Raw genomic sequence first — 26,043 nt, forward strand, 5'->3', positions numbered from 1 at the left:
CTACTAGGCCTAACTGTACATATTCATGACACCCCCCTGTATATTTGTCAAACCATACTTTTCAGAGAGCTCAGGAGATGTGGAGAGCCAAAACTACTCTTATGCATACATATTGCAATGTAAAGGCATTTGTACTTTTGGGAAGGCTAACATGAAAAGCCAACTTCATACTAGGCACACTATGTGAACTCTCCTTTGTTGACTTGGTGTTTGGTTGCATTCCACTCTGTTCAGCCTAAATAAAATGCAGGCAACTTGGATTCAACCTACTGCCTTAGGGCACAGGCCTATCCAATTTTCCAGCACCAGTGCAGCCACAATGGAGCCCCAAGGAAAGGGAGCAAATGTTCCCTTACCTTAAGGAGCCCTCTGTGACTGCCTCCCCACCACAGCATACAGCACATGCCTCATTGGCAGGATTGCACCAGCACTGAAAAATTGGATAGGGCCCTTAGTTGCTTAGCAACCAGTCTTCTCTCTGCACCTGATGCTAATGACTGGGTGACTCTTAGCTTACAGAGCGAGGTGTGTATCATTGGAAGGTTGGATGGGAGCCCAGGGCCAGGATGGACAGTCTTGATGTTCCCACCCAACTTTCCAGATACCCTTCTGCCACAAACCTACTGCTCCCAACCCTTTGCAAGTCTCGTTTGCCTTTGCTGTCTAGGTCACAAAGTCATGCCAGAACTGTAGCAGCGTTTCTTATCATGTTTAGTTCCAATCCCAGGCAAATATTTGCTAGAGGTCATCCTCCCAACCAAGTTGTCCTTTCAGGAAACAGTCTCTCTCTCTCTCTCTCTTGTAGAAGGGGCACACTTAACAGAAAACTGCCATTACTGAATCATGGCCTGAGAGGTGAATGTGAAGTGATGGGGGGGGGGTAGCTGATTCTATCTTGAGTGTGTGGTGTTGTTGCACCCTTCTGCAGAGAGCAGGTATAATGAACTCCAGGGCAGCTCCACTGCAGATAGGCAGTCTGATTGGGTGACTAGAGCTTGCACAAAGGAATGGTGAAATAAGATTTATTTTTATTCTATGAGACAAATTAGACTGCAACTGCAATCCTGTCCATGCCTACCTGGGAGTAAGGCCCATTGACTATAACAGGACTTATTTCTGAATACTAGCACATAGGTTTGGGCTCTGAGAGACTTTGATTTACCCAAAGTCAAAGCTTTGTAGTTGTGCGGCCAGCCTGGCCTTGGGTAAGGTAAGATCTCTCAGCTTAATTGGGAGGAAAGCAGAGGGGAGGAGATTATACCAAGTATTACAGGCAGAAAGACTTCACAGCCCCTCACCCATGTGCTCCCTTTATTCTAGTAACTGGACCTATCCACCCATCTCTTCCTTACAGTTGACTGATCCAATCCATAGTCCCTAAAAGCAACACCTTTTCTTTCCTTGTTTTCTGACCAGGTGGAAAACAGGTCTATAGAGCCCCTTGACTGGTTTTATAGTGCAAGACTAGGCATGTCTACTAAGAAGTAAATCTCACTCCTGGGTAAGTACAGACTGCAATCTCACTGCATTTATTTTTAAAAGTATACACCTGGCAAAAACAAGCAGAAAAATGTTCAGAGATGCTGCAGGAGTGGTTTTGTTTTAGAAGACCTTACAGCCCTTTTTGAAGACAAACAAGCATATATTTCTGCCACCTTTTTAAAGTGGTGCTCCTCTTACATTTAGCAGACAGTAACTACTCCTTTTCCCTTTGGCATAGTGCTTTTTCCCATAACTGTTTGTTGGCTCTCTTACATCTTTAGTTTACTGATAACTCATAAGTAAAACAGATAGTCCTGTAAACATATTGATTATATTTTGCATTGTGTGTAGTATTAAGTGTACTGAATAAAATAACAATGGGAGTAATTCATCTTAACACATATTTTTGTATTACAGTATCCTGGGGGGGGGAAAGCTATAAGTTGGAAACACATCAGACCATTTTCTAAAATCAAACCAGTTTTCTACAGAACCATTGGACCTTTTTTTCTTGTTTTAGCTTGTAGTTGAGACTTTATTTCTGGAATTCATATTCCTCAGGGCAGTTTACAACACTTCATGAGAACATAATAGATGGATCTTGGGCTGTTCTGGTGCCCAGCATCTCTCTATCATTCTGGGCTTGGCAGGTGGGGCAAGAGCGCCTTCCACATCAAAATCTAGTGTTACCAGCCATATTATGTTGAAGATGCTAAGTCCTGTGCTTACAAGAACTGTGGCAGCCGTTCTTGGTACAATTCCAACAGCAACCAGGAGGCTACATTTTTTACCATTTGTCCTAAAGCCAGACTTTTCTTCACAACTGGAAGCCTCTTTCAGCTCTGTCAAGAAATTCTAGAATCATCCGTGCCTCCTCCTTCTCAGAGTAGGCAAGAAGAGGAAATATTGCTGCCCTACTGTGGAAAAAGTAGGAAGATACAATGCCTTCTCCATCACTTGCTCTAAATCAGTGGTTTCCAACCTGTGGTTCATGGACCACAGGTGGTCTGTGAGATCCTGAGAAGTGGTCTGCAAGAAAATTGTTTTTTATCATTTCCACTGTCTTGCCAAGCAAGCACTCCCCAACCAACCACTGAAGTGTCAGCTGTAACTCTGGCTGTTTATTCTCCACCTTCTCTGGTGGTTTGTGTAAGGAGTGCTCCCTTAGCAAGACATTCCTCCAAGGATCACCAGAGAGGGCAGAGAATGGACTGCCCACAGCTGCCACTGACACTTCCAGTGTCTTGCCAAATGCTCTCCCATGGATTGCCAAATTTCATTCTATTTTTTATGTGCAGGGGGAGTGTCATGAATATGTGCAGTTTAGGCCTAGTAGCATTGCAAAGCCTGAACCAAAGTAACTCAGTAACATAGAAGTGGCTTGAATCCTAGCTGAAAGGAATTTACAACTCATGGAAGGTGATAGATGTAGCACCTCAGCAGCCAGAGAGGCGCCCAGGAGTCTCCAGTGGGGAGGGGGAGAACTAGGACTAGCATCCAGCCCCACTTCGAGAAGTTTCTGTCCCCAAGAGTTCTGATTGGGCAGTTTGAAATGAGTAGTCACACCACCCTCTTGGCATGAGAAGTATAAGAACAGAGCCCAAAGGGGTGCCTTTGCCCTTTGTCTTTGGTGTGGGTGCACATCCCGCCAGGACCATGTGGCCTCATAGGTAACTGAGGATCTACAAAAGAAGCTGACCCAGGTGAGAGTTAGGAAGTAATAGAGATAGCCAGTTAGCTTTATTATTTTATGCCAATATGTTTCCTAGAAGTTTTATGCCTCTAGCATTTGCTGCCTTTTGTAACTTTTTGTAACCCTTTGTACTTAATAAAGTAAAAATCCTTTTACTTTGTTAGTTCATTGTCTGTTGGGGACAAAGGTTCAGAATCCTGCCTAGCCGTTCAGCAAGCTACCAAAAATCCTCATTGTGGACTAGGAACTTGAGGACTGAGACTGTAAGTAAAGAAAGTGCTCAGTGCCTACAAGGGATATAGTTAAGCCTAGAGGGTCTCTGTTTCCCTGGACTGAGACACTGGCTCTTACAGGGTGGTGGCAGTACTACCAAACAGGGATCTTTGAGTGCTCTAGGGTTCAGAACCAACAACTCTGAGCACCCCAAAACCCTGGGAGTGAGACCAAGTGTACAACAGGGAGCTTGAGGGATTGCATGTGGTCCACGGGCTCCTAAAGACTGGGAACCACTGCTCTAAATGCATTAAGACTTCTACATTGAGCAAGGACAAAGGAAGCTTCCCATGTGCCTGCCTTTGCTCACAGAATGCTTACTCCTAGGTGCAAGTGCTAGCAGATACTACACACAAGGCAGGAAAATGAAATGAGAATTTTCTTAGTTACAGTACATACATTTCCAACAGCAACCTTTCACAATCAATGTAAGCTCTCAAGACAGCCACCTGGTGGAAGCAGAGAGCAGGGTTGTGCATTGTTACCTCTATGTCCTAAATGATGTCCCATTTTGAGTCTTCAACTCTCATGTCTTGGCTCACTCACCAAGTTTGCTTCACAAAGGCTGAGCCATTCTTCAAGAGCCATCTGATCTTTCCTGCCAAGCACTTTTTATTTAATCTTTCCAATCTCATGTACAAAAGCGCATTTTTGTATCTGTAGAATACAAACGTTTTCTACCTTTTGTATTGAGCAGCAGATAAAATATACAAGGTACCCTCTTTACTAGATAAATTATAAACCTCTAAGTATCTGTTAAATATATCATAATTAAATGCTTGCTAGAGACCTCTTTTTCTCTTGCTGATAATGGGTTGAAAATTGTGTTAATGTTCAAACCACTTGCAGTCTTACATCTCCTACAGAGAGACAGTCTGTAAAGGCCAGTTGGCAAGAATAATAAAAGCACTTCAACTGTGTAACCCCACATTAGACACATGGACAGGCCAATCCTACATAACTCCCTGCTTGCCAACGCAAGCAGGACAAACACTGCATCCCACAGAGGATGTAACAGAATATATGTTCCCATGCCCTGGGTGTGGTAAGCCCTTGCAACTCTACTGAACGTTTGAGAAGACCTGGGAAGGCAGATCAAAGCTACGAAGGTGGGACAGGATATTGGCCATGCACCTGTCATTGATACTGCCGCCTTCCTGGTTCCAGCAGCATAAGACTATGTTAAGATTGGGATATAAAACAGCAATCTTATGCTTTCCTGGGAGCCTAAACTGCTGAACAGGCTGGATTTTCAATCTAGTGTGATTTTTAATATAAAGCATCAAGATTTAGGCAAACATACAACCAATCAAGTAGCTCTTTTCTAAATTATGAGACAAGTAGCAACACAAGACACTATAAGTTATGTTTTTTGTACAATTGCCTATGAGCCATTTGCCTTTCATGGTTCTGCAGCATGTTTGGGAAGAAACTGGATTTCTGGTCAGTTTCCTATCTTTCTCAGTTATCCCCATCAGTGACAAGACAGAATTCATGCAAGTCCCTCATGGCCAGATTAGGAGTTGCATGTTAAGAGAAGGGAATTTTGGCAGGTGCAGCTTTTTAAGCCCTTCCATGTTGAGCTGAACCTGCCAAAATTCCCTTTTCTATATACAATGGTTAAAAGGTTTCTATATACAATGGAGGCACTCTATCCTCCATTGCATCTGGTCTTCAGAAGATCTGCCTTCAGAAGATCTGAATTTTCATATCATTTTGGGAACACTAGATGAATGACACAGTTCTAGTTTCACCCAGAAATTTAATGACAATACAAAATACCAGAAAATACATGTTCTATATGCATCAACACTGGTGTTCATGTGAACTAAGGACAGGATCACAAGGACATACAATTGTCAAAATCTGACAGCCATTGTAATGTATTTAATCCATTTAGCCCAGAGTTTTACTAAAATCAATTAGACTAACCCAGAACAAACCGCTTATAAATTGCAAACAAAGCTCTTGGCTCACATTACAAGTTACTCCCTTAAATAACAACAAAGACATTTTGCTGTTACATAGGTGATAGAATATTTCCTTGTACAAAAAACTCCACAAAATGGTATATTTATTTCTGCTTGGAGAAGTATTCTTTGCTCTGCTTGACATCAGGCTTGATTGTGTCAGTCCCAGGTTGCCAGCCGGCAGGACACACTGAAATTGTAAATATTACATTTTAGTTAATCTAAAGTGCAGGCTGAAGAGAGTTGCCAAGAAATCAGTTACATACATTGCATCTGTTTGGCAATAACTGGGCTACTTTAAGGATACTCAGGATTACAACACTCATTCTCTTGACACTGGATGGCCCAGTGTTACCAGTCTGCCCCTTTGTACTCAACTTGCTTCCTTAAAGAAAATCAGCAAAGTTACCAAAAAAATGATGGAAAGGGTGAAGAGGATGAGGAGGGAAAGCAGAAAATAACTGAAGAAAAATGTGAGCAGGGAGAAAAATGGGCAAGTGCAAGAGAATGATGTTAATGAAGTAAAGGAATGGAGTGGAGGTGGTAAGATGAAGAGATCCCAAAACCAAATGAGGGCAGAAGTTGTTTTATAGTGTAGTAGCAGCCACCTGCTTCTTCAGCTCTATATCAAGCACAGTAGAAGGGCTTGGGCAATGCATCTCCCTTAGGCTGGAACTGCAGGTGACTGTAGCTCCACATGGGAAGGAGAATGCCTTCTTTCTAGTTCAGCCCAGGATTGTCCCTTCACATAAGCAAAGCAGATTTGCAGGTAGAGTTAGGCTAGGATGGAGAAATGGAGTTTCTTCCACTGGAATAAATTCCTCCTACTGTTGTTTCAGAACCCATTGAGCTCAATTCCAACACTATTTCAGTCATAGCTGAGCTGAGGCCTTCCTTCACATGCCCTGGTTCTTGCCATGGTGGTGGCAACAGCGTTAGAGCTACTGATACTTTTGCATCAATGACAAGTGGAAGATTTTGTGAACCAGGTTTTCCCTAGTTTGCACTACCCCACCTACTTCTCGTCACACTGTATCATGACTCACACTTTAGGTTTACATATTACTAGCAAAATGTCCAATATGACCCAGGGGGAAGAAGGCCAAGTTTGCTGTGGGGTCAAGAGGAGGCACACAATATGGCTGTATGAATGATATAAAGGCCACACTGGACCCTGATAGAAATTGCTCAGAAGACAGGCCTATCTAATGTTGGGGAAGCCTTGGCATCACCCATACTGCTACACTTCCCATTCTCTCTAAAGAATAGAACAGCCATTCACTTATTGGGGAGAAAACACACACTAACAAACTTTGCATAGTGACCAATAATCCCTCTCAGGGGTCTATACTAATGAGCAGACCCCTTTAGTTGCAAGAGCCCTGTGGCATTTCCAGATGCATGGCAATGACATCCGGTATTATCACCAGACTTCCAGCAACACCAAGATCTGAACTGCACAGAGCTCTGCTTCCTAGGGCTTTGAGCAGCAACACAGCTTCAGGGAACACTGTAAATAACTAAGATTGACCTCTGCTCCCAAGGACCTTATTTTCATGGGTAAGGAAATTCTTCCTCTTCACTGTCAGTCGTACTATATGCTCTTTGTCCCACAGAACTAAATAGGATCCACCAAGCATTAAGCTTATTTCCATCTATCCAGCCCTGCCTGAACCAATCTAGAGGATGACAAAGATAGTGCCCAGGAACTGGCTTTTTATTTATGGGGCACTATTCTACAGTCCGAAGTAATCACCATATTTTTCCCAGGATATTTGGCAAGTAGAAGTCAGTGAATTCCAGCTGTCGTACCCCAATTAGCCAACTGAGGCAGTCAGAGTTGACTTGATGTGGTCAAAGTGTGGGTGAGACAGGAGGAGAAGTGTAATCATGCTTTCATGTTTCACACGGTGATAAATCAACTGGACCAACACAGTGCAACACAATTGGTAACCAATGCACGTTTCCAGTCTGGTTCCACCCTTAGGACTGCAGGCCAATGCTGCTTTGTAATGGGACCGATCAGTCTGTAGGAGGACAGAGATAGAATTTTGCAACTTATAAAGGATGCAAGAGTTCTTATCTCCACACTGCAATGCTCAAGGGTAGCTGAGTGTTTGAGGTAATTGAGGGCTCTCATTGCTCCCTCTGTATTCCTACATCATTGTTCCCAATTAAATCCTTCTTGTGATCACCTAAGGGCACTTTGTGCGCCACAGTAACCCCTAGCCAACCAAAATTTGTGCTCATGTATGGAGAGCCATCATTTCTGCCAAAGACAACCTTCTACATCAACTGCCCCAGAATACTCAAGCACCAAGCCAAGTCAGGGACACACACTTGTGTGGAAAAAGGTATGCCTTTTACCAAATAAGCCTTGTCTGCCTTTGCAGTTCTATCAGTGCTGTTCCCTGCTTTGTTTTGAGGGGAAAATGCAAAAGCTATAGTATCTGGGGAAGAAACCAAATGCATATAATTCACAAACTGAATAATATGTTTTAGACTCTTTGGCATTTGTTCTTCAAATTCCAAATCATCTTACAGCCATATTGCCTTTGCTTAACCCATTTCTGCCAGCCCACAGGTGTACACATTTGATCCCTGTTGCATATAAGGGACACTGGGCAGAAATGGCTTAAAGAACAAAAGTGTTATGATGGCACATCTGAACAAGTCTGTATTTATGCATGTCTAACCATTCTAAACAAGAACCCATTTTATAGACAACTCTCCCTTTTACTAGTGAGTTTCCCAAACAGACCAGGCAAGTATAGACCAAGACAATCTTACCTTCCCCATGTTTGTCTGTAAACTGAAAAGCCTGAACTAGCCGGAGTGTTTCATCAACTGAGCGACCAACAGGAAGATCATTGATTGTGATCTGACGCAAGATCCCTTTATCATCTATGATAAAGAGACCCCTTAAAGAGAGATGGGTACAAGTCAGAAACAAAATAGTTTAAGCACACAGCATGCAAAGCACAGCTAAGCACTCAGTATTCTACACAATTTCAGTTCTTTTGGTAAGAACTCAGGTCAAACACGGCATTCTAGAAGTAAAACAAAGCTGTGCCATAAAGCTGTTCTCTGGCAAGAATTGCAAGTTACACACAACACATTTCATAAAGGACTAAAAAAACCAGAACTTTCTAGCATTGAAGGTCAAGACACATGCCTAGACTCCTCTAGTTTGAATGTTTAGGACACTATAACAGTATAACAAAGTCTGTCCTTCAGCATAAAGCTAAAATGCTGAAGCTCTGCTTTATGCCACATTAAGATCCAGAGTTATGCAAGTTCATAATACAAGCTAAAATCCAAGACCTTGCACAAATTCAACTGACTGAGAGTGCAATCCTAACCCCTTATGTCAGTGCTTTCCAGCACTGCTTTCCTGCAGTGCTTTCCAGCACTGACATAAGGGCAATGCAGCTCTGAGGCAGGGGAACAAACATTCCCTGACTTTGAGGAGGCCTCAGTGAGTGACACCCAACTGCAGGATGCAGCACACGTCCCATAGGCATAGCTATGCCAGTGCTGGAAAGCACTGATATAAGGGGTTAGGATTGCGCCCTGAAGCTTTCATTTTTTTTACTTTTATTTTATAAAACAGTATTTACAGGATATTCATAGAAAGATTGCATAAATGTTACTGGTGAAAACAGTTAATGTTATTTCTGATGAGTCAAACTGAGGAAACTTAATTAAGAGATCAGACTTGGAAAAGCACAATTCCTTAAGTAGGGACTTTGAGAGGGGCGGGAACCGATTCTTTCATGTTTCAGTCTTTGAACTGAGATAGGAATAGTTATTGAGACACCAGGTACTAGTTAGTTTGGTATTGTGTTTATTCACACATTTCCACTCTTTGCCCCAGCTAACAAGAACAAAAACCAAACAGAAACCCAAGTTCTCTCCTTTCATATACCAGAAGGGAAAAAAGTAACATGAGAACACACTAAGGTATATTGAAAATTCAGGTTTTGTGATGTGTGTACAAGAACAAATTTGAAGATCAGGCAGTTATGTTCTGAGCCACAATTCATTTGGAAGCTGCTGTAATGACCTTACCTGTAAGAAATACCTTCATCTTCTTTTAGTATCCCATAATCTTTAGCAATTACACGTTTTGTGTCAGACACCAAGGGAATACGCATGCTGCCTAGACCACCCTGCTTTTTAGGAGTGTTGATCCTGTAAACAAGTAGGAATAGAATAGTATTTCAGGAATTTCAAGAAAAAACCACATAATTTTCAGAATAAACTTGCTCTTTTGTACAGATCTTTCAAAAAGCACAATACTTGCCATGGAATGGGATCATTCCTGAAGCAACCAATACACAGATGCAGTCAGGAGCTTTAGAACTGCATTCATTAAGGGACATTAACCCAAGAACCTAGCCCTCTTCAGTCATTATATACACCAAGGACAGCACTGAGCCTCAGGATATTTTCTCCATATTTTGGAATGCTGGCTAGTCAGTATTCCAAAACAGGGTGAAAAAGGATCCCTGGGTTCAGCACTTTCCTCCTTAGACAAACGCTGTACCTGGAGATAGCAGGGAGATGTGGTTACCAAGTACATCACCACCAGGGATCATGGCTTGCCAGCCTGCTCCCATTCCCAGGGTGTACCCAAGTAAACAACACCTGAATAAGGTTAGTCTCCAGTTCCAAACACTCAGTTGAAAGTCTTTTAACTCACTTAGTAAGGCCCAATTCATATAACCGGAATGGCAGGAGCCATTTCTTAGTGGTCTAGTTCCCCACTACTCATGTATATCCAGTGAGGCACCACATGGTTCCTTCTTATCACCACAGTAAAAATGATACTGGGCCTTGGGGTACTGCTCCATTAACATACCATGCCTATGGCCAGATTCAGTTCCAGATATTTCTGGGTAAGGCACAGAAAAATCCCTATCTTAAACCCTGGAGAATCACTGCCAGTTAATGCTGAGCTAGATGGACCAATTACCTGACATGATACAAGTCTGTTTCTTGTATTCCACAACCCAAGTGACAAAGTTCACCATGAGACAAGACTGAGGATAAGTGCCTTACTACCCCTTCTTCCAACTCCCTTTCTTGCACCAAGATAAAAGTTCATTCCATGTGAGCAGCAGGGTGTTTAATCCTCCCTACTCACAATTCAGTACATATGGGATGTGACCGTGGTGGGAACAAAGCAAGATCTGCAGAGCAAGTCTGCAAGTAATGTGTTAGCAGCAGCTCTCTTCACCCATACAAGGGAACTGGAACCTTTTTTCTACTGTAGGACAGGGGCCTGTTGAAAAAGAAGACAAAGCTTGAAGCCCAAACATTCTTACCAGGCAAGGTGGCAGAAGTGGGAGTCAACAGAAGCACCAATCACTTCACATCTGATTTTCCTGAAGTCCTCAGACCTGTCGCTGAATGCAATGATTTCAGTTGGACAGACAAAGGTGAAATCAAGAGGATAGAAGAAGAGCACCACATATTTGCCTAAAAAATAAATCACCAAGTTAGTCTTCTGGAAATGGTACAGGTTCCCTCCCCAGTCAAATTAGTCTGGGGTCTGAGTAACAAATTCCTTCATCCAAACATTAGTGGCAACTGCTTCAGTTGCTCTCTTTGATCCACCTTTCCCTTAACAAAAGCCATTCACTACCTGCATGCTAAACTGACAGAGGAAATGTATGACACAGATATGGAACAGTGCAAGTGCTAAGGCAGGTTCTTCTGTTACTGCCAGCAGCACCAGGCTCTGGTGCTCTGGGAGATGGCAGGCACCTGTCCTTGCAGGAATATATAGTGCCAAGTATTAAGGAAGCCAAGTCTGTGCACTGCGCTTTAATGATAATGCATGTACTGCAGTAGGAAACATAGGCAGCCTAGGCAGTTGCTTGCTGGTGGAATAGACAAATGTCTGTTCCACCAACAGGCAACTGCATGGACTGCATTTGACTTGTGGGCCATCAGTCTCACTGCTACACTTTGTACTAGCAGCATGGAAACACCTCCCTCTTTGCAAGCAAAGGCTTGATTTGTTGTACATCAATACTATATAGAATATATTTTTTATGTTCAGATCACATCTCATTGCAGTGATTGCCTGCTTGGTGCGTTAGCTGAAAAGAGCAGAAGCAACACTGTCACCTAGCATTTGGCCCACTGCTCCTCCTCCTCGTTTAAACCATTAGAATTACCATCACAGTAGGTGGATCCGAGATGTTGAAATTTAAATTGCATAGGAAATAGGAATCTGGATTTGGAAATGCAGGAAAAACTATAGCAGGGAGAAACCAGAAACATAAAGGGCTTCCTTCCAGTACTATCCATCATGAAGTAAGTTGTGGAGAGGGCTGACGAGGAAAGTGACATGTAAGAGGCAGAACAATCAGACAAAAAGAGAGGGATAAAGACCACGGCTTCTTAAAAGCATAAAAGTTCCCAGTTATTAGTGACGTGGTGGTACATTTAAGTCCAAGAGCTCATCATGATAACCTCCCACAAACATGCCCCATTTTAAAAAATCAACTTGATTTCTTCATTACCCCTTTTATCTCATTTCCTTTTTGAACTTTAGGATCTACCTCAGTGTTTCTCAAATATTTTGTCTCTGGAGGCCCCTTCATACTCAAAAGGAGTCTCAGGGAGCTCTGCCAGCACAGGCAGAGTCATGTGGAGCCCCCAAGTGCCGGAACAAACTGGGCATGGGTAGATTGCAGCCACTTACAGGGTGTTCGTGGAGCCCCTGAAGGGGTCTCAGGGAGTTCCTGCGAGCACACTTTCAAAAACAAAATGCTGATCTAGCTCATTTCATGTCAACCTCTGGAAAGGATTGCAATAGTTTTTAACACGAATGTATAAACAATGAAAAATGGGATACTGGAGCATTAGCTTATATGTTTTAATTCCCTGCTAATTGGATACCCCTGCTAATTGGGTAAGAGGCACTTTTTCAAGTGGGTGCTCCTTTTTTTAGCAGGGGGAGAGTAACTGGCCCACCTCACCCCAGCAGTGTCTGTTCTAGTGGCTGTCTGCTGGAATTCATTTGCATCTTTTTAGATTGTGAGCCCTTTTGGGACAGGGAGCCATTTAGTTATTTGATTTTTCTCTGTAAACCGCTTTGTGAACTATTAGTTGAAAAGCGGTATATAAATACTGTTAATAAAAATAAAAATATTCAGAAGTATATCCCACTGTGCTCAAAAGGGCTTACTCCCGGTCAAAACTGCATAGGATCATAACTTTATCAACATGAGCCATGCAGTCTCTCAGAGAACCCTTGGGGAAAAGCAATGACCTAGATATCAACATGCATTCCTAAGCACGTTTCTCAGTTTTCCTCCTGCTGAGCCTGGTGCTTCTCAGCAAAGGACAAAGTGACCACGGCAACACCTGAATGCTCTTGTTATAGATAAGCCCTGGAATTCTGTTCCCTTGCCCACCCTGGTGGTTATCTGCTGGCAAAGGATGCCCTGCAAATTCTGTTCTGGGCATGATACAGGCCACAAAGGAACTGTGCATCCCTTCAAGTCAATAGGTGCCAAAGCATGTGGCAAACTCTTAAATTTTAAAAACTTAGTCCTTTGACTCAGCCAGGAGTGCCCATGATAATTTTTCTAGACCTCTCAAATTGCCTATGGCACACAAGCATCACCAGCAGGTAACCAGAACAAAACTGTTTCTTTCAGACCACATATGACCAATGTAGTTTCCTACAGGGGGCTCATATAGTAATTTGAGGGAGTCTCCTTGCAAGACTAATGTGCTTCTTTTGGAGCTAAGCTAAGAGAGAGAAATCAGATTGATCAGATCAACTTTGATCAAGCCTTGGGAATCATTACATTTTGCAATAGGCAACTCATAAGCCATTTTGAAATGTATGCTGCCAACTCCCTAGCATATCAATGCTGCACTTGCAACACCCGATTTTCTTACTCTAAATACAGAACTCATGATATTCAAAAAAAGGAAATCAGGTTTTCAATCCAAACCCCTAGAAATTAGGATTTTACCTACAGCTACTTTTTCCATATTACCCACTCCCATCCAGCACGTTCTGTTGAACTCACCTTTGTAGTCTGAAAGTTTGATGTCTTTGAACTGCCCATCAGGCATAACAGCCGTGGCCTGGAAGTCTGGGGCTGGTTTCCCAATGTGAGCCTTTCCTGAGGACATTCTGACAAGAGCTTGAGAAATGTGAAACTTCTAAGGCTCTGTGGCTCAGACCTTCTCCTGTCTCAAAAGAGAAACCAATTAGTAAATGCTAACTTACAAATCTTTCTTGTTTAAAAATTGCATTTTAATCTATCAGAGCTACTACAATATCTGTGTAAGTGTATAGAAACAAGGAATTCAATATTCAGCCTGACATGAAGAGACTCTTCACTATTTGCACAGCCATGATATTTTAGAAGTCAAGTCATCTCTACCTCTTGGAGGGGTTATCAAATATGCTACATACTTTCTACAAGCTTCTGCAGACTATTTGCACTTTTACAACAAACTCCCTGGATGGTGTAGCAAGAACAGAGGGTAAAAGTGGAGTTCTCCCCCCACCCTCATGTGCATATGATCCTCTTCCCAGAAGGTCAGTACCACATCTTTAAAACACCACCAAGTGTATTCTAAATAGATCTTTAAGTTCCTCATACAATATGAACTTCAGTGAAATTTATGCAGTTGGTATTGTTAGGTCCTTGAACATTATCAGAGAAGTGCATCTGTGTACTCTGATTACAGCTAGGTAAAACAGGCAACCTTACCACTAAAGGGTGATCAACTACAAGAAAAGCTATTCACAAGTATAGGACTGCACCTTTTAACATCTTACAGACAGACTGCTCTTCTTATCTGCCACCATCACCCCCCTGATTTTCCCCTTGCAAACACACAGTGGTTGGTACTGGTATCTGTAGGAGGACATCAGAGTCTGTCAAAGATTTCCAGTTCTGTGGCATTAGCAAGTGGAGCACTTTAGCTCCCCCTCCTTTCTGCTTCTGGAAAAGGCAAAGGCTGATCCCAAGACAGAAGGAAACAAGTGAGAACAGTGGACACTAGAGTTGGTGGGTGATCTTTTCTTTTTCCTTCCCATGCCTGTCTTGCTTTTTCAGGAAGCAAAAGGAGCAACTGTTCTCAAAAAAGAAGAGCCATACCAAGAGGAGTCAAATAAAGTTGTTTATCTTCCCTTGCAGAGCAAACTGCCTACAGGCGAGAGTACATGACAGTGGGGGGAGAATGCACTGTGAGAAAAGGAAGGCAGGAAAGAGCAGCCAAAGAGATAACAAGGCAAGAAAACAGGAGGGGGTACAGAAGAGGCAGGTATGCAGAGCCATCCATTTGTAAGGTCAGCACAATTCTATACATGCTTACTTGGAAGCAAGTCCCATTGTATTCAGTAGGAAAGAATGAATGAGGGCATGATAGCTGGGGCAGGGAGGGAGACAGAGAAGGAGAGGACATACCAGCCCAGGGATAATGTACACAAAGCATTACCAATGCCTGTAGTGTGTTATATAAAGTCCACTGAACACATTAAGCTGCCTTCTGCAGAATCATACCATGGATCCACCTAGATCAGTGCTGTCTAGGATGAGTGACAGCAGCTTACCAAGAAAGGTGTGGACAGCACTTACCACAAGATAGGTGTGGACAGTACTTAAACCTGAATTCTCTGTTGCAGGGAAAGATACAATTCCCAGTGTCAACTCTTATTGCCAGGAACAGCAAATGTTTTCTAGAAATGTGGTTACGGAAGTTAGTGTCAGTTGCCTGTAGTTAGAGGTACTTTTGTTAAACACTTGTAACACCAGATTTTGGTGTTCAAGATGTTTTCCAGAAATTAAAACAGATTACTTTTCCAGTTGCGTGATACAGGGGCAGCAAGTGCAGCAAGTGCAGCAAGTGCCTGTATTATTTCTATCTAGTACACTTTTAAAGCATTTAAAAATAAAAATGAGAACTTGGAATGAGAACTTAGAATAAAAACACAATACTGCTTTCTGCCTTTTCCATTTTTTCCAAGTCACAAAATCTGTGAAAAAATAAAACCATTTTCAAACACCTCTACCTGTAGCACACGGGTATTGAGTGACCCACTTCCCACTGCATGTCCACATCATTTCCACAAACTCTTAAAATGCATTAAAAAAAGTACTGCTGGACCAATATCCACCACAAAGGCCAGTAATTTTGCCATGTGTTCATTGTGCCACATGCTAGTGCCCACTTTCTGCTAATGCCACTAACCCATATTCATTTTACCAAAGGGCACAAGTGTCTATGTATGGACACTGGACAAAATGTCCATTCATGCTGTGAATCCCAGTGAAGTCCACAACACACCTCATTTCCTAACTGGAGCTTCACTTAAGCTTTCCCAGAACCAGGAGATTTTGAAACTACTCCCCATCTGCATTCAAACCAGTCAGTCGCCTCCCATACTCCAAGAGGAGTGCACCAAAGCAGAGTTCTAAATCAGGAGCTCCCAAACATTTTTTAGGGCCAAGACCCACTTTTTAAAATGAAAGTCTTTCACGGACCCACCCTAGGACCGATAGTGATGTCATTAAGCAGGAAGTGACATCAGTTATCTGGTCATGACCAGAAATAAGCAATTTGTTCTCACTCATTAGTTGACTGCAAATGACAGACTAGGCTCAGCTTTGTCTGCTCTAGACCAGGGGTGCCCAAACCCGGCCCTAGGACTACTTGTGGCCCTCGAGGCCTCTCAATGCAGCCCTCAGGGAGCCCCCAGTCTCCAATGAGCCTCTGGCCCTCCAGAGATTTGTTGCAGCCCACACTGGCCCGACACAACTGCTCTCAGAGTGAAGGCGACTGTTTGACCTCTCGCGTGAGCTGTGGGATGAGGGCTTCCTCTACTGCTTGCTTTTTCATGTCTGTGATGCAGTAGTGGCAGCAAAGGAAAGGCCAGCCTTGCTTTGTGCAAGGCCTTTTATAGGTCTTGAGCTATTGCAAGACCTTCATTCATTCATATAAGTTCATCTTTAATATATTGATTTATCTAAACTTATGTAAATTTATTCAAATTTTAAATGTAAATAAATTATTTCTTTCCCCCCCCCCCAGTCCCCAACGCAGTGTCAGAGAGATGATGTGGCCCTCCTGCCAAAAACTTTGGACACCCCTGCTCTAGACTAACAAGCAAGGTTGCCAACTGATTGGGAGAAAACAGTATCTCCAGACTTTTGTTCATGACCCACTGATGGGTTCCAACCAGCAATTTGGAAACCTAGATACAATCTGGGAAGCCCTCTCTTGAGGTTTAAGAGCTACAGTACCAAGATTTAAGACCTGCCCTGTGGAGATTAAATCCTTTGCTTAAACAACAGCCTTAAAGACTCCCATTACATTACTTCATAGGGTTCAACCTCAAAGAGAAACATTTACAAACCACGTTTGCCTTTGCCCCCCTGAACCATTCTGCAACATGCCTGTCCTTAGATGCTCCTGAATTCAAGGGGACTCATTCTAGCAAGTGAAATGAGACCTGCAGACATCATTCACTCCCACACTTCCCATGCCAGACAAGCCAAAAAGCCTTCAAGAGCTTGAGAGCAGAGGTGAATCTCAGCACAGCCTCTCCAGTCTGTGCCAGGCCAGCCTCTTTCCCTGTGCCTGGAGCAGAGGTGGGCAGACTTTCAGCTGTAGGGCTCCTGGATCTTTAACAATTGTATAGAAGGGGGAATTTCAGCCGGTGCAGCTTGTCATCTCAAAGGTGACAAGCTGCACCGGCTGAAATTCCCTCCTCTCGCCAATTGCTAAAGGTCCAGGAGCCCTACAGCTGAAAGTCTGCCCACCCAGGCCTGGGGAGATGCTCCTCAACGCCATGGGGCGCTCCCAGTTCTCAGCTCCAGCCACTTAGTGCCATCGAAGCAGGGCGATTAAACCCAATTACACTTCTAATGGCCTCCTACTTCCGCGAGGCAGTGCAGCTGCTCCCCACCCAGCCTACAGGCTGCTGCTCGTGCAACCTTTGGGTGGCTTCAGCCAGACTCTTTCTTCCGCCTCCACCCCAGGCAGCAGTGGGAACAGGGCCAGCCAAGACCTCCGAAGGCAAAGTGGTTCTGGTGCTTTACCAGCCCCAGAAACATCAAGCACATCCCAGCTTAACGAAGCTAGGATGCAATCCTATCCGCCCTTACCTGAGAGTAAGCCCCATTGACTATAATGGGGCTGACGTCTGAGTAGACGTGCATTGGATTGGGCTCTCAGGCTGCAATCCTGTCCACCCTTACCTCGGAGTAAGCCCCATGGACCATAATGGGACTGACTTCTGAGTAAACGTGAACAGGACTGGGCTCTCAGGCTGCAATCCTATCCACAACTTACCTGGGAGGAAGCCCCATTGACCATAATGGGACTTACTTCTGAGTAGACATGCGTAGAATTGGGCTCTTGCACGACTTCCAATTAGCCTACACACAGCTTGCACTGCAGACACCCGTAAAGTTCCAGGCAAGATAATAGAACCTCCTCCTGCACTAGCCAGAGACATGAAGCCAGAGCTTCGTCTGCAAGAGAGCAGCCGCCTACTGCAACCCTCCCGCCGTGCCCCAGAAAAATGCGCCCACGCGGGCACTGACCTCCAGCCGTGCCCAAGATGCTCCCGACCTCGCCAGCAGCAGGAAGATGCAGCCCTTGCGGCGAGCGTCCCGTGGGCTTTTATACCTTCCAGAATCTCGCGAGGAGCGCCAGTTGAAGACGAAGAACCGGTCCCTCGGCTCCTCCCCCTCCCCCTCCCCTCCTTGAGTAGCTGCACAGCCAGCATGACTTTGCACTTTGGCCCTTTCCCGGGTCTCGGCTCGGTGGCGATGGGACGTCTGGAGCGGCGAATGAATGGGAGGAGGCGAGGGTGCCTTGGGGCTTCTTAGGGAACGTGCCCCTGTGCCATGCTCACACTCCCATCTGGGTTGCAGTGCTGCTGGTTGCCTTGGACGCGGGCATGATTCATGCTGCAAGTTAGAACCCTGCAAATTAGGGCGGGGAAGGCGATTGCAGACGTTTCGTTGAAACCTTGCGGGGAAACCCTTCCCAGTTGTGTAGTGCAGAGTCATTCCTACTATGCAAAGAGGAAACCCTCCGTCTTTTTGCCTAGCTGGTATGCCTGGCATAGAATTTGAATGGAGCAGCATTGCGCCTATCTGGGCCAAGTGGCATCACATAAGTGCAAGATATTGTACACATGTTCTCCTCCCATTCTTCATGTACATTCCTACAGCGCTTTATGAAATAGCCAGGTGGTATTTTTTTTTCTTCTTGAGCCATAATTTTTACACTGGCACAGGGGCAAAATGAGGGTGAGAGGAAGGGATTGGCAGGGAGAGAAATACAGAAGGATGCAGCTGGGAGACTGAGGGCCCAATCCTATCCAATTTCCAGTGCTGGTGCAGTTGTGCCAGTGGGGTGTGCATTGCATCCTATGGTGGAGGGGCAGTCACTGGGACCTTCTCAAGGTATAGGAACATTTGTTCCCTTACCGTGGGGCTGCATTGTGGCTACACTAGAGCTGGAAAGTTGAATAGGATTGGGCCCTGAGATTTCTACTATGGGCTGTAGTAAGAGAACATAAGAAGAACCCTGCTGAATCAGGCCAAAGGCCTATCTAGTCCCAGAGAGAGAACATAAGAAGAACCCTGCTGGATCAGGCCAAAGGCCTATCTAGTCCCAGGGAGGGAGGGAGAACCTCCCTCTCTTCAAGCTTTTCTTTATAAGCCACTGTTTACCAAAAAGGCGGAGGGGGGGTTGCTTGACTATCTCACACAATTCCCCACCATCACACATCACTACACAAGCTACTACCATGTTCCTGCCAGTTAGAAAATCAGACTGTAATCCGCCTATACAAACTCACAGAGTGTGCACTGATCTTGCCAGTATCCTCCCACAAAAACATCCACTAAAGTCAATGGGACATGTAGTGTCAAAAGTTGGAGTTACAACTCTTTTTCTGCCTGTGTCTTTAACGGCAGCCTCATTGAAAAGAAAATTGAGCTTTAGCAGCTACATAGCTGCTTGAGAGCCCGATCCTATCCAATTTTCCAGGGCCCGTGCAACTATATCAATGGGGCTTGTGCTGCATCCTGCTGTGGGGGGACAGTTACATAGGCCTCCTCAAGGGATGGGAGCATTTGTTCCCTTAGCTTGGGGCTGCACCGGAGCTGGAAAGTTGGATAGGATTGGGCCCTGAGGGTGCTATTAAAAGAACAAAGGTGGCAACACTTTTCAAATGTGCTCATTTAAGACTTATCTGTTCTTAGCAAGGCAATATGCAGAAAGCTCAATCCTAAAGTCACCCAGCACCACCAGCACTGAGCCCTAGTGTTGGTGCTGGGTGCCATAAATGTGCTGTAAAGCATGTTTATGGCACCTGGTGAGTAAGGAGTGCTGGTGCCAGGCCCAGTGCCGATAAGAGGAAGACATGCCACTAGCTGGGGTAAGTGAAGCTGCCAGACGGCAGTACAGCCTCTGGGAAGTGGGGGAGAGCAGGATTGGCAGAGCTTTGCTCTGCCATATCCTGAACTCCACATCAAGCCAGAAGGTCCAGACTTGACAAAAGTCCCCTTCCCCAGAGGAGACCTCCGGCTGCTTCCTGGCACCTGCTGGATGCAGCGGTAGCAGCTTTGGTGCTGCTGCTCCAGTGAGTGCTGGGAAGCTAAGGATTGAGCTGTAAGCCTTCCTAAGTGCCAGGTGAGGCTAGATTTATGTAGTTTAGTATATGTTTTGTTGTATATTATCAAAGACTTACCATGATCACCCTGCAGCAACAATGGGTGGTTTAACATCAGCAGGATATCTTTAACTTCGTTGGAGGTGTGCTTCAGTTAGTACTGTAATGTTACCATATCTCTAGGTAGTTTAGAATTCAAGGACGTTGCTTGAAGACAGTTATGGAGAGCTGTTGTCAGTTGGAATTAGAGCACTGGGAATTAAAAAAAAAAAGTACAGTACAGTACATAGGGCTGGTTGAGAAAATACATCTGAGCCTGGGCTGGCTTTAAGCCAATTGAACCAATTGCTCCCAATTGGGCCTCTCCCCTAAGGAGGCTCCGCACTAATGTAATCTACTCTAGTCTTATATGCAATGTTATATTGAAATGTACTTAGATCCATTTGGTCCATTAACTCATATGGTCTTTTTAAGCGCACATTCTGATTGCTTTCCATTCTACCGTAGGGATATAAAGTCTATAATATATTTTATTTTTATCTCTGAGATTCTACAGACTTTGACTGTGAACCAGGGGCCCCACAAAAAAAAAGTTTCTAGTTGGGCCCCGCAGTTCCTGTGGTGGCCCTGATCTGAGCCACAACCACTTGCACACACTAAACATATAAATGTGCATGTCTGGTTCCTCCTCCCTGTCCAAGTTTTCATACTGGGGAGGCATCTTTCCTCATGTCGCTATATTTCTTTTAAACGTTGGAGTATGCCTCCAATGGATTTAAAACAAATTAGTGCAGTCAATTTATTACAGTTAGACTGAAAATAATGAACATTTTCTGCTTCTTTAAAAATTAGTCACACAATGTATGTTTTGTGCATGTCCATTGTCATGAATACATTCAGATTTAACAGACTTTAGGCATTAATATACATTCCTTCCCCAGTACTAGTCTGTTAAATTAGAAGTTCATGATAGTAGGTTGTGAACTGAATTCCAAATTCCATTTTCACTCTTAGGCTGAAGTCCTATGGATACTTACCTGGTCGACCTTATTGAACACAGTGGGACTTACTTCTAAGCAATATTCCCACTAGGGGATCTGTGCCACTGCATAGATCCCTTTGGAAGCATGGTGGTGTTTCTGGATACACAGCAATGATGTCATTGCTGGACTTATACAGGAATGCCAGACTGAGCTGTGCTGAGCTTTCCTTGGCTGGGTTTTGAGCTGGGAACCTGCACGGCTTAAAGGGAGCAATACTTCTGAGTACACATGCATAGGATTGCACTGATAGTTGCTGGATTACCTGAACCAAACCCTAAGATGCAATGCCTTGTGTAGTGGGAATTGTAACAGCTAACCACATAGGATTATTATAAAGACAAATGAGATATGGATTGCAAAAGCACACTGCATGCTCTGGCCTAGATTTGGAGAATGTAAGTTGCTCCTACACCTTATTTAAGTCAATGGGACAAATCAGTTGTCTGAATATCCTGGAGTCTCATTGATTTAAACAGAATTGAATGGCCCAGTCCTGTCCAAATTTCAGCACTGATGCAGCTGTGTTATAGGGTAGGAGCATTCATGGAAATCTCCTCAAGGAAAGGGAATATCTTTTCCCTTACTTTGGGGGCTGCATTGCAGCTGCATCATCACTGGAAAGTTCGATAGGATTGGGCCCTAAGTACAGTTACATATTTTTGGACTGGATCAATGAATCTGCAGTTTTATTCACAGTTACTTGGGATTATGCCCCATTGCTTGTTGTATATAAATGAATTAAAAAGACAGTGTAGAAGGAAGAATGAAGAATAAAGAGCTCTTGTTGGCATCTGTGAAATCACATTTACCTGCTTACTTTATTCTTATTTAGTTTAAATATGTGCATGTTCCTATTGCTTGTTCTGTACATTACATGAGCATGGAGTTCACACATCACGTGGTTTGTACTCAGTTAAGGTGGAATCCCATGTCCAAATAGTGTTGGTGTCCTGGCACAATGTCCAAGCAGCATTTGCCATATCTTAAACTCATCCAGCACAAAGGGGAAGGGGAAGGGTACAGTGGGGGCCTAGACAACTCCACAGAGGTGTAATCCTGCCTGCTGCTCCCTCAGCAGCTCCCCCAACATCCATAGAAACACCAATAGAATGTACCAATCAGTCCCAGAAGCTTCCTTGAGGTAAGGCAACACTTAAGTTGGAACACTTTCTAATTGGATCTGTACCAACTACTTTGCAGTCACAAGTCTAAGTGGACCTGGGTAGGTGGATCAAGGCTAGGAAAAGGGATTAGGGTATCGGTGGAGCCACTCCTGCCGATACTGCCTCCTCAACACTCCCCTGCCTTATTCGCCACCCAACTCCTCCCCCTCTCCACCTTATTCCACCCACCACCCACCCCCTATGCCTACTTGCCAGCACAGGGGCTTTTCCAGTGGCTGCAGGTGTGCAGCTGCTCACTGCTTGTGGTGGTAGCCCAGCTGCATGGAATGTCAGGTCTCACTTTGCAACTACCATAAGGACCCAATTCTATCCAACTTTCCAGCGCTGATGTAGCCCTGCCAATGAGATATGCATTGCATCCTGAGGTGGAGGGGGACAGCCATGGAGTCCTCAATATAAGGGAATGTTTGTTCCCTCACCTAGAGGCTGCATTGCAGCTGCATCAGTGCTGGTAGGATTGGGCCCAAAAGCACACTGCTCTGCTGGAGCATGCATTGTGGCAGCACCAAGGCCCAATATGATTGGGTTGTAAGTTTCTCTTTCCTAGTTTTTCAGCTTCTTTCTCTATGCAACTTTTCTGTTCTTTTCCTTGGGGTTGTTTCTTCTTTACACTGATCCCAGGAACTAAATAACAAATCATGGGGGAGTACTCATGTGAGTGCCCAAATGAGGATTTGCTTCTGTGCCTTGAAGATTACTGGATTTCGGCCAAATGAATGCACCAATCACAAAGGTTTGTGGAACAATAAATCACATCAGAGGCAAACAACACCTGTCTTAAATCCCAGTTGTTATTGCTAGTGGTTGACGCTCCAATCTTAACCAACTTTCCAGCACAGATACAGCCACAATTCAACCCTGAGGTATGGGAACAAACGTTCCCCCTACCTTGAGGAAACTTCCATGATCTGTGATGGCCCCCCACTGCAGAATGCATCACGCTCCCTATTTGAATGGCTGCATCAGCACTGTAAAGTTGGTGAGGATTAGGCTGCCTATTATTTAAACCAGTATTTTCATTTTAATGTCATCTCATGGAAGCTATTCCAATTTTATTAGCAAAAAAATGAACTGCTTGAATGGGTGCAAATATTATGAAAGTATTACAGGAAATGAAGCTTGACACTGAAACTTCTTCAGAATAACCACAATTCTGTAGGGATTATAAAATTCAAGTGGAACAAGAACAAGATGTACAGCCTGCTCTCTTTAGTAAGACTCATTTCTGACTGAGAAATGAATCTTACTAAACTCAGATCCTGCTTCAAAAATAATTTCCTGTAACTGAGTTTAATCCCTTTTAAAATATAATTTTATACAGGATATATTACCATGTTATCTTTGGGTGTTTATTTTTAACTTTCTTTCATATGAGTTTGCAAAATACTATTGCAGTTCACCACTGGGAAAATGCTGCTCTGAGCAAAAAACAATACTGAGAGACATTAATCAATAACAAGCAGTATAATTAATTTCAAAGTCCATATAGAAACAGGAACGTGTGAGAGAGAGAGCCATCCACAGCAGCCTCTAAGTATTTCCTTATTTCCTTTAACTAATTGTGAGTGACAACTATAGACTATAGCAGCAGGCTAACCACCACTATAGCTAATGCCAGTTGTCTAATCACATGGGCAGTATATTGTCTTTAGTGGGGACTCATGACTATCTCAGTAGTTTTAAACATGCACCCTTTGGCCTCAGAGTCCTTGCAAACTTCAGTTCCGTGTGGTCCCACACTGTCATAAGGTTGAGCATACAGTATATGACATTTCCAGGTTCAGTCTTTTCTTGCACTTTTGGGGCACACAGATAAAGGGGCTTGGCTATAGAAATAGGACAAGTTAATTTCTCAGTGGCCCCCATAAGACAAAATGTTCAAGTTCCAATCCAGAAGTTTTTAAAATCTGCCCAGACACTGGTGCCAGCATTCTCTGCAACATAGATCCTCCTTCCAGTCACTGCCTGTTGTAATCACAGGCATTCTACCAGTAATAAAAATAATCATCATTTTACATGTTTGTAGGTTTTCATGGCCAGCAATTATCCAAAAATTTAAGATATATTTTTTTGGGTAAGAAGACCATGGTTGTGTCAAAGAATCAGAACCCATATTGTTAAAAAAGACCAATGTTTTGTTCTGTTTTTTCAGAACTACATCAGGGAAAATGTGCCTAGACAGGACACATTGCTAGAGAGCAAGCCAGAAACAGCAGTTAAAAAACCAGTACACTCCAGGTGCTTAGAGGAGAGGCTCTACATATTAGGAATACCTGGCTTCCACTCCTAAAAAGAGCAGACATTAAAGAGCTTTATAAGGAAGAGGTTTCCAGCAGAGATGGGATACTGTGATTAGGCTGAGTTTGCTTTAAGAATGCAGCAGTAAAATGGAACTCTAAGCACCTGGAGGGTACAGGTTTTTAACTACTATTTCTGGCTTGCTCTCTAGCAACATATCCTGCCTAGGCACATTTTCCCTGATGAAGCTCTGAAAAAAAAGAATGAAACATTGAACTTTTTTCTTACAACATGGATTCTGATTCTGATACACAACCGTGGTTTTCTCACCTGAATAAATATATGTTAAATTGTTGGATTAATCATCTTTTTGCTGTGTCCTGGCCTGCTTCACATGTTACAGAAGTTCTACCTGTGTATAAATTGTCATGTGTAATACTTTCCACAGAAGGACTTGGTTCACATGTCCAGGAATATCATTTCTGCATACTTCTTTACATACAGTTGATCACTGGAAGTGAAAGTGAACTAGACAGCATTAGAGGTGATGTGAGGAGACAGAAAAGCTCTGTTGCATAATATAGTGATGTCTTGCAAGTCATCACTTGATGTTGCAGTCATCAAGTGATCAACATCTGATTTTTGCTTTGGGCACATGGCCTCTGATTACGTTATGCAGCAAAAAGCTGTGCGTGAAATTGTCACATGTGATAATGCACAGATAGGTGATTTTTGAACTGCAAGGAGACCCTGGCACAAGGTGACAGAGTGTGTGGTTCATACCCTGTGAAGGTTACTCTGGATAGCTTCTCCAAACTGTGATTGCTGGTGGGAAAAACAAACAGGGTGACCAGACATCCTCTTTTTCCAGGACATGTCCTCTTTAGTCTTGTGTCCTGGAAAAGAACTAGAGGGCCCAATCCTATCCAACTTTCCAATGCCAGTGCAGCTGTAATGCAACCTTGAGGAGAGGGAACAAATGCTCCCTTACCTGGAGGAGGCCTCCATGATTTCACCCTCACTGCAGGATGCAGCGCATGCCCCATTGGCATAGCTGCACTGGTGCTGGAAAAACTGGATAGAATTCAGCTCAAAATGTCCTCCTTTTCCTTGTGAGCAGGCCCCTGCAGGCAGGGCATAGCCTTCTTTTAAATAAGTTATACTGTATGTAACAGATTATATGTAGTTTTAAACTTAATAATATATACATATTATGTATATAATATGTACACATTACATGTACATAATATATGTACATTATATAATATACACTATATAATACAGTGTAATAATATAGTATATATTATAGTAATAACCCATGAAATCAATAGACAAGTGTTTTTAGCTTTTATTTTGTCAGGTGCTACATTTTCTTGATGTCCTACATTTTGGTGTGCCTTGTCCTTTTTTGTGGTTAGGACACCTGGTCACCCTGAAAGTAGGGTCACCATTTCCAAAAGCAAAAGAGTTTGTTTTTAAATAT

The 26,043-nt window shown here is 43.6% G+C and overlaps 1 protein-coding gene across 2 annotated transcripts; it reads right to left on the bottom strand.

Moving 5' to 3' along the window:
* Window positions 1-5,190: 5,190 nt before the first annotated feature.
* Window positions 5,191-18,108, bottom strand: PRDX1 (peroxiredoxin 1). 2 transcript variants are annotated; one of them, XM_066623827.1, is made up of 6 exons: window positions 18,012-18,108; window positions 13,479-13,641; window positions 10,749-10,902; window positions 9,490-9,612; window positions 8,209-8,339; window positions 5,191-5,608 (listed from the first exon to the last, which is right to left on the bottom strand). In XM_066623827.1, exons 2-6 carry the CDS (start codon window positions 13,582-13,584, stop codon window positions 5,523-5,525), a joined length of 600 nt encoding a protein of 199 aa, XP_066479924.1. In that variant the 5' UTR covers window positions 13,585-13,641; window positions 18,012-18,108; the 3' UTR covers window positions 5,191-5,522. The 2 variants fall into 2 exon arrangements, with proteins under 2 accessions (XP_066479924.1, XP_066479925.1); XM_066623828.1 differs by having other exon boundaries at window positions 13,479-13,645; window positions 18,012-18,060.
* Window positions 18,109-26,043: the final 7,935 nt, after the last annotated feature.

Source organism: Tiliqua scincoides, chromosome 4 (genome assembly GCF_035046505.1).
Source record: "Tiliqua scincoides isolate rTilSci1 chromosome 4, rTilSci1.hap2, whole genome shotgun sequence".
Lineage (NCBI taxonomy): Eukaryota > Metazoa > Chordata > Lepidosauria > Squamata > Scincidae > Tiliqua > Tiliqua scincoides.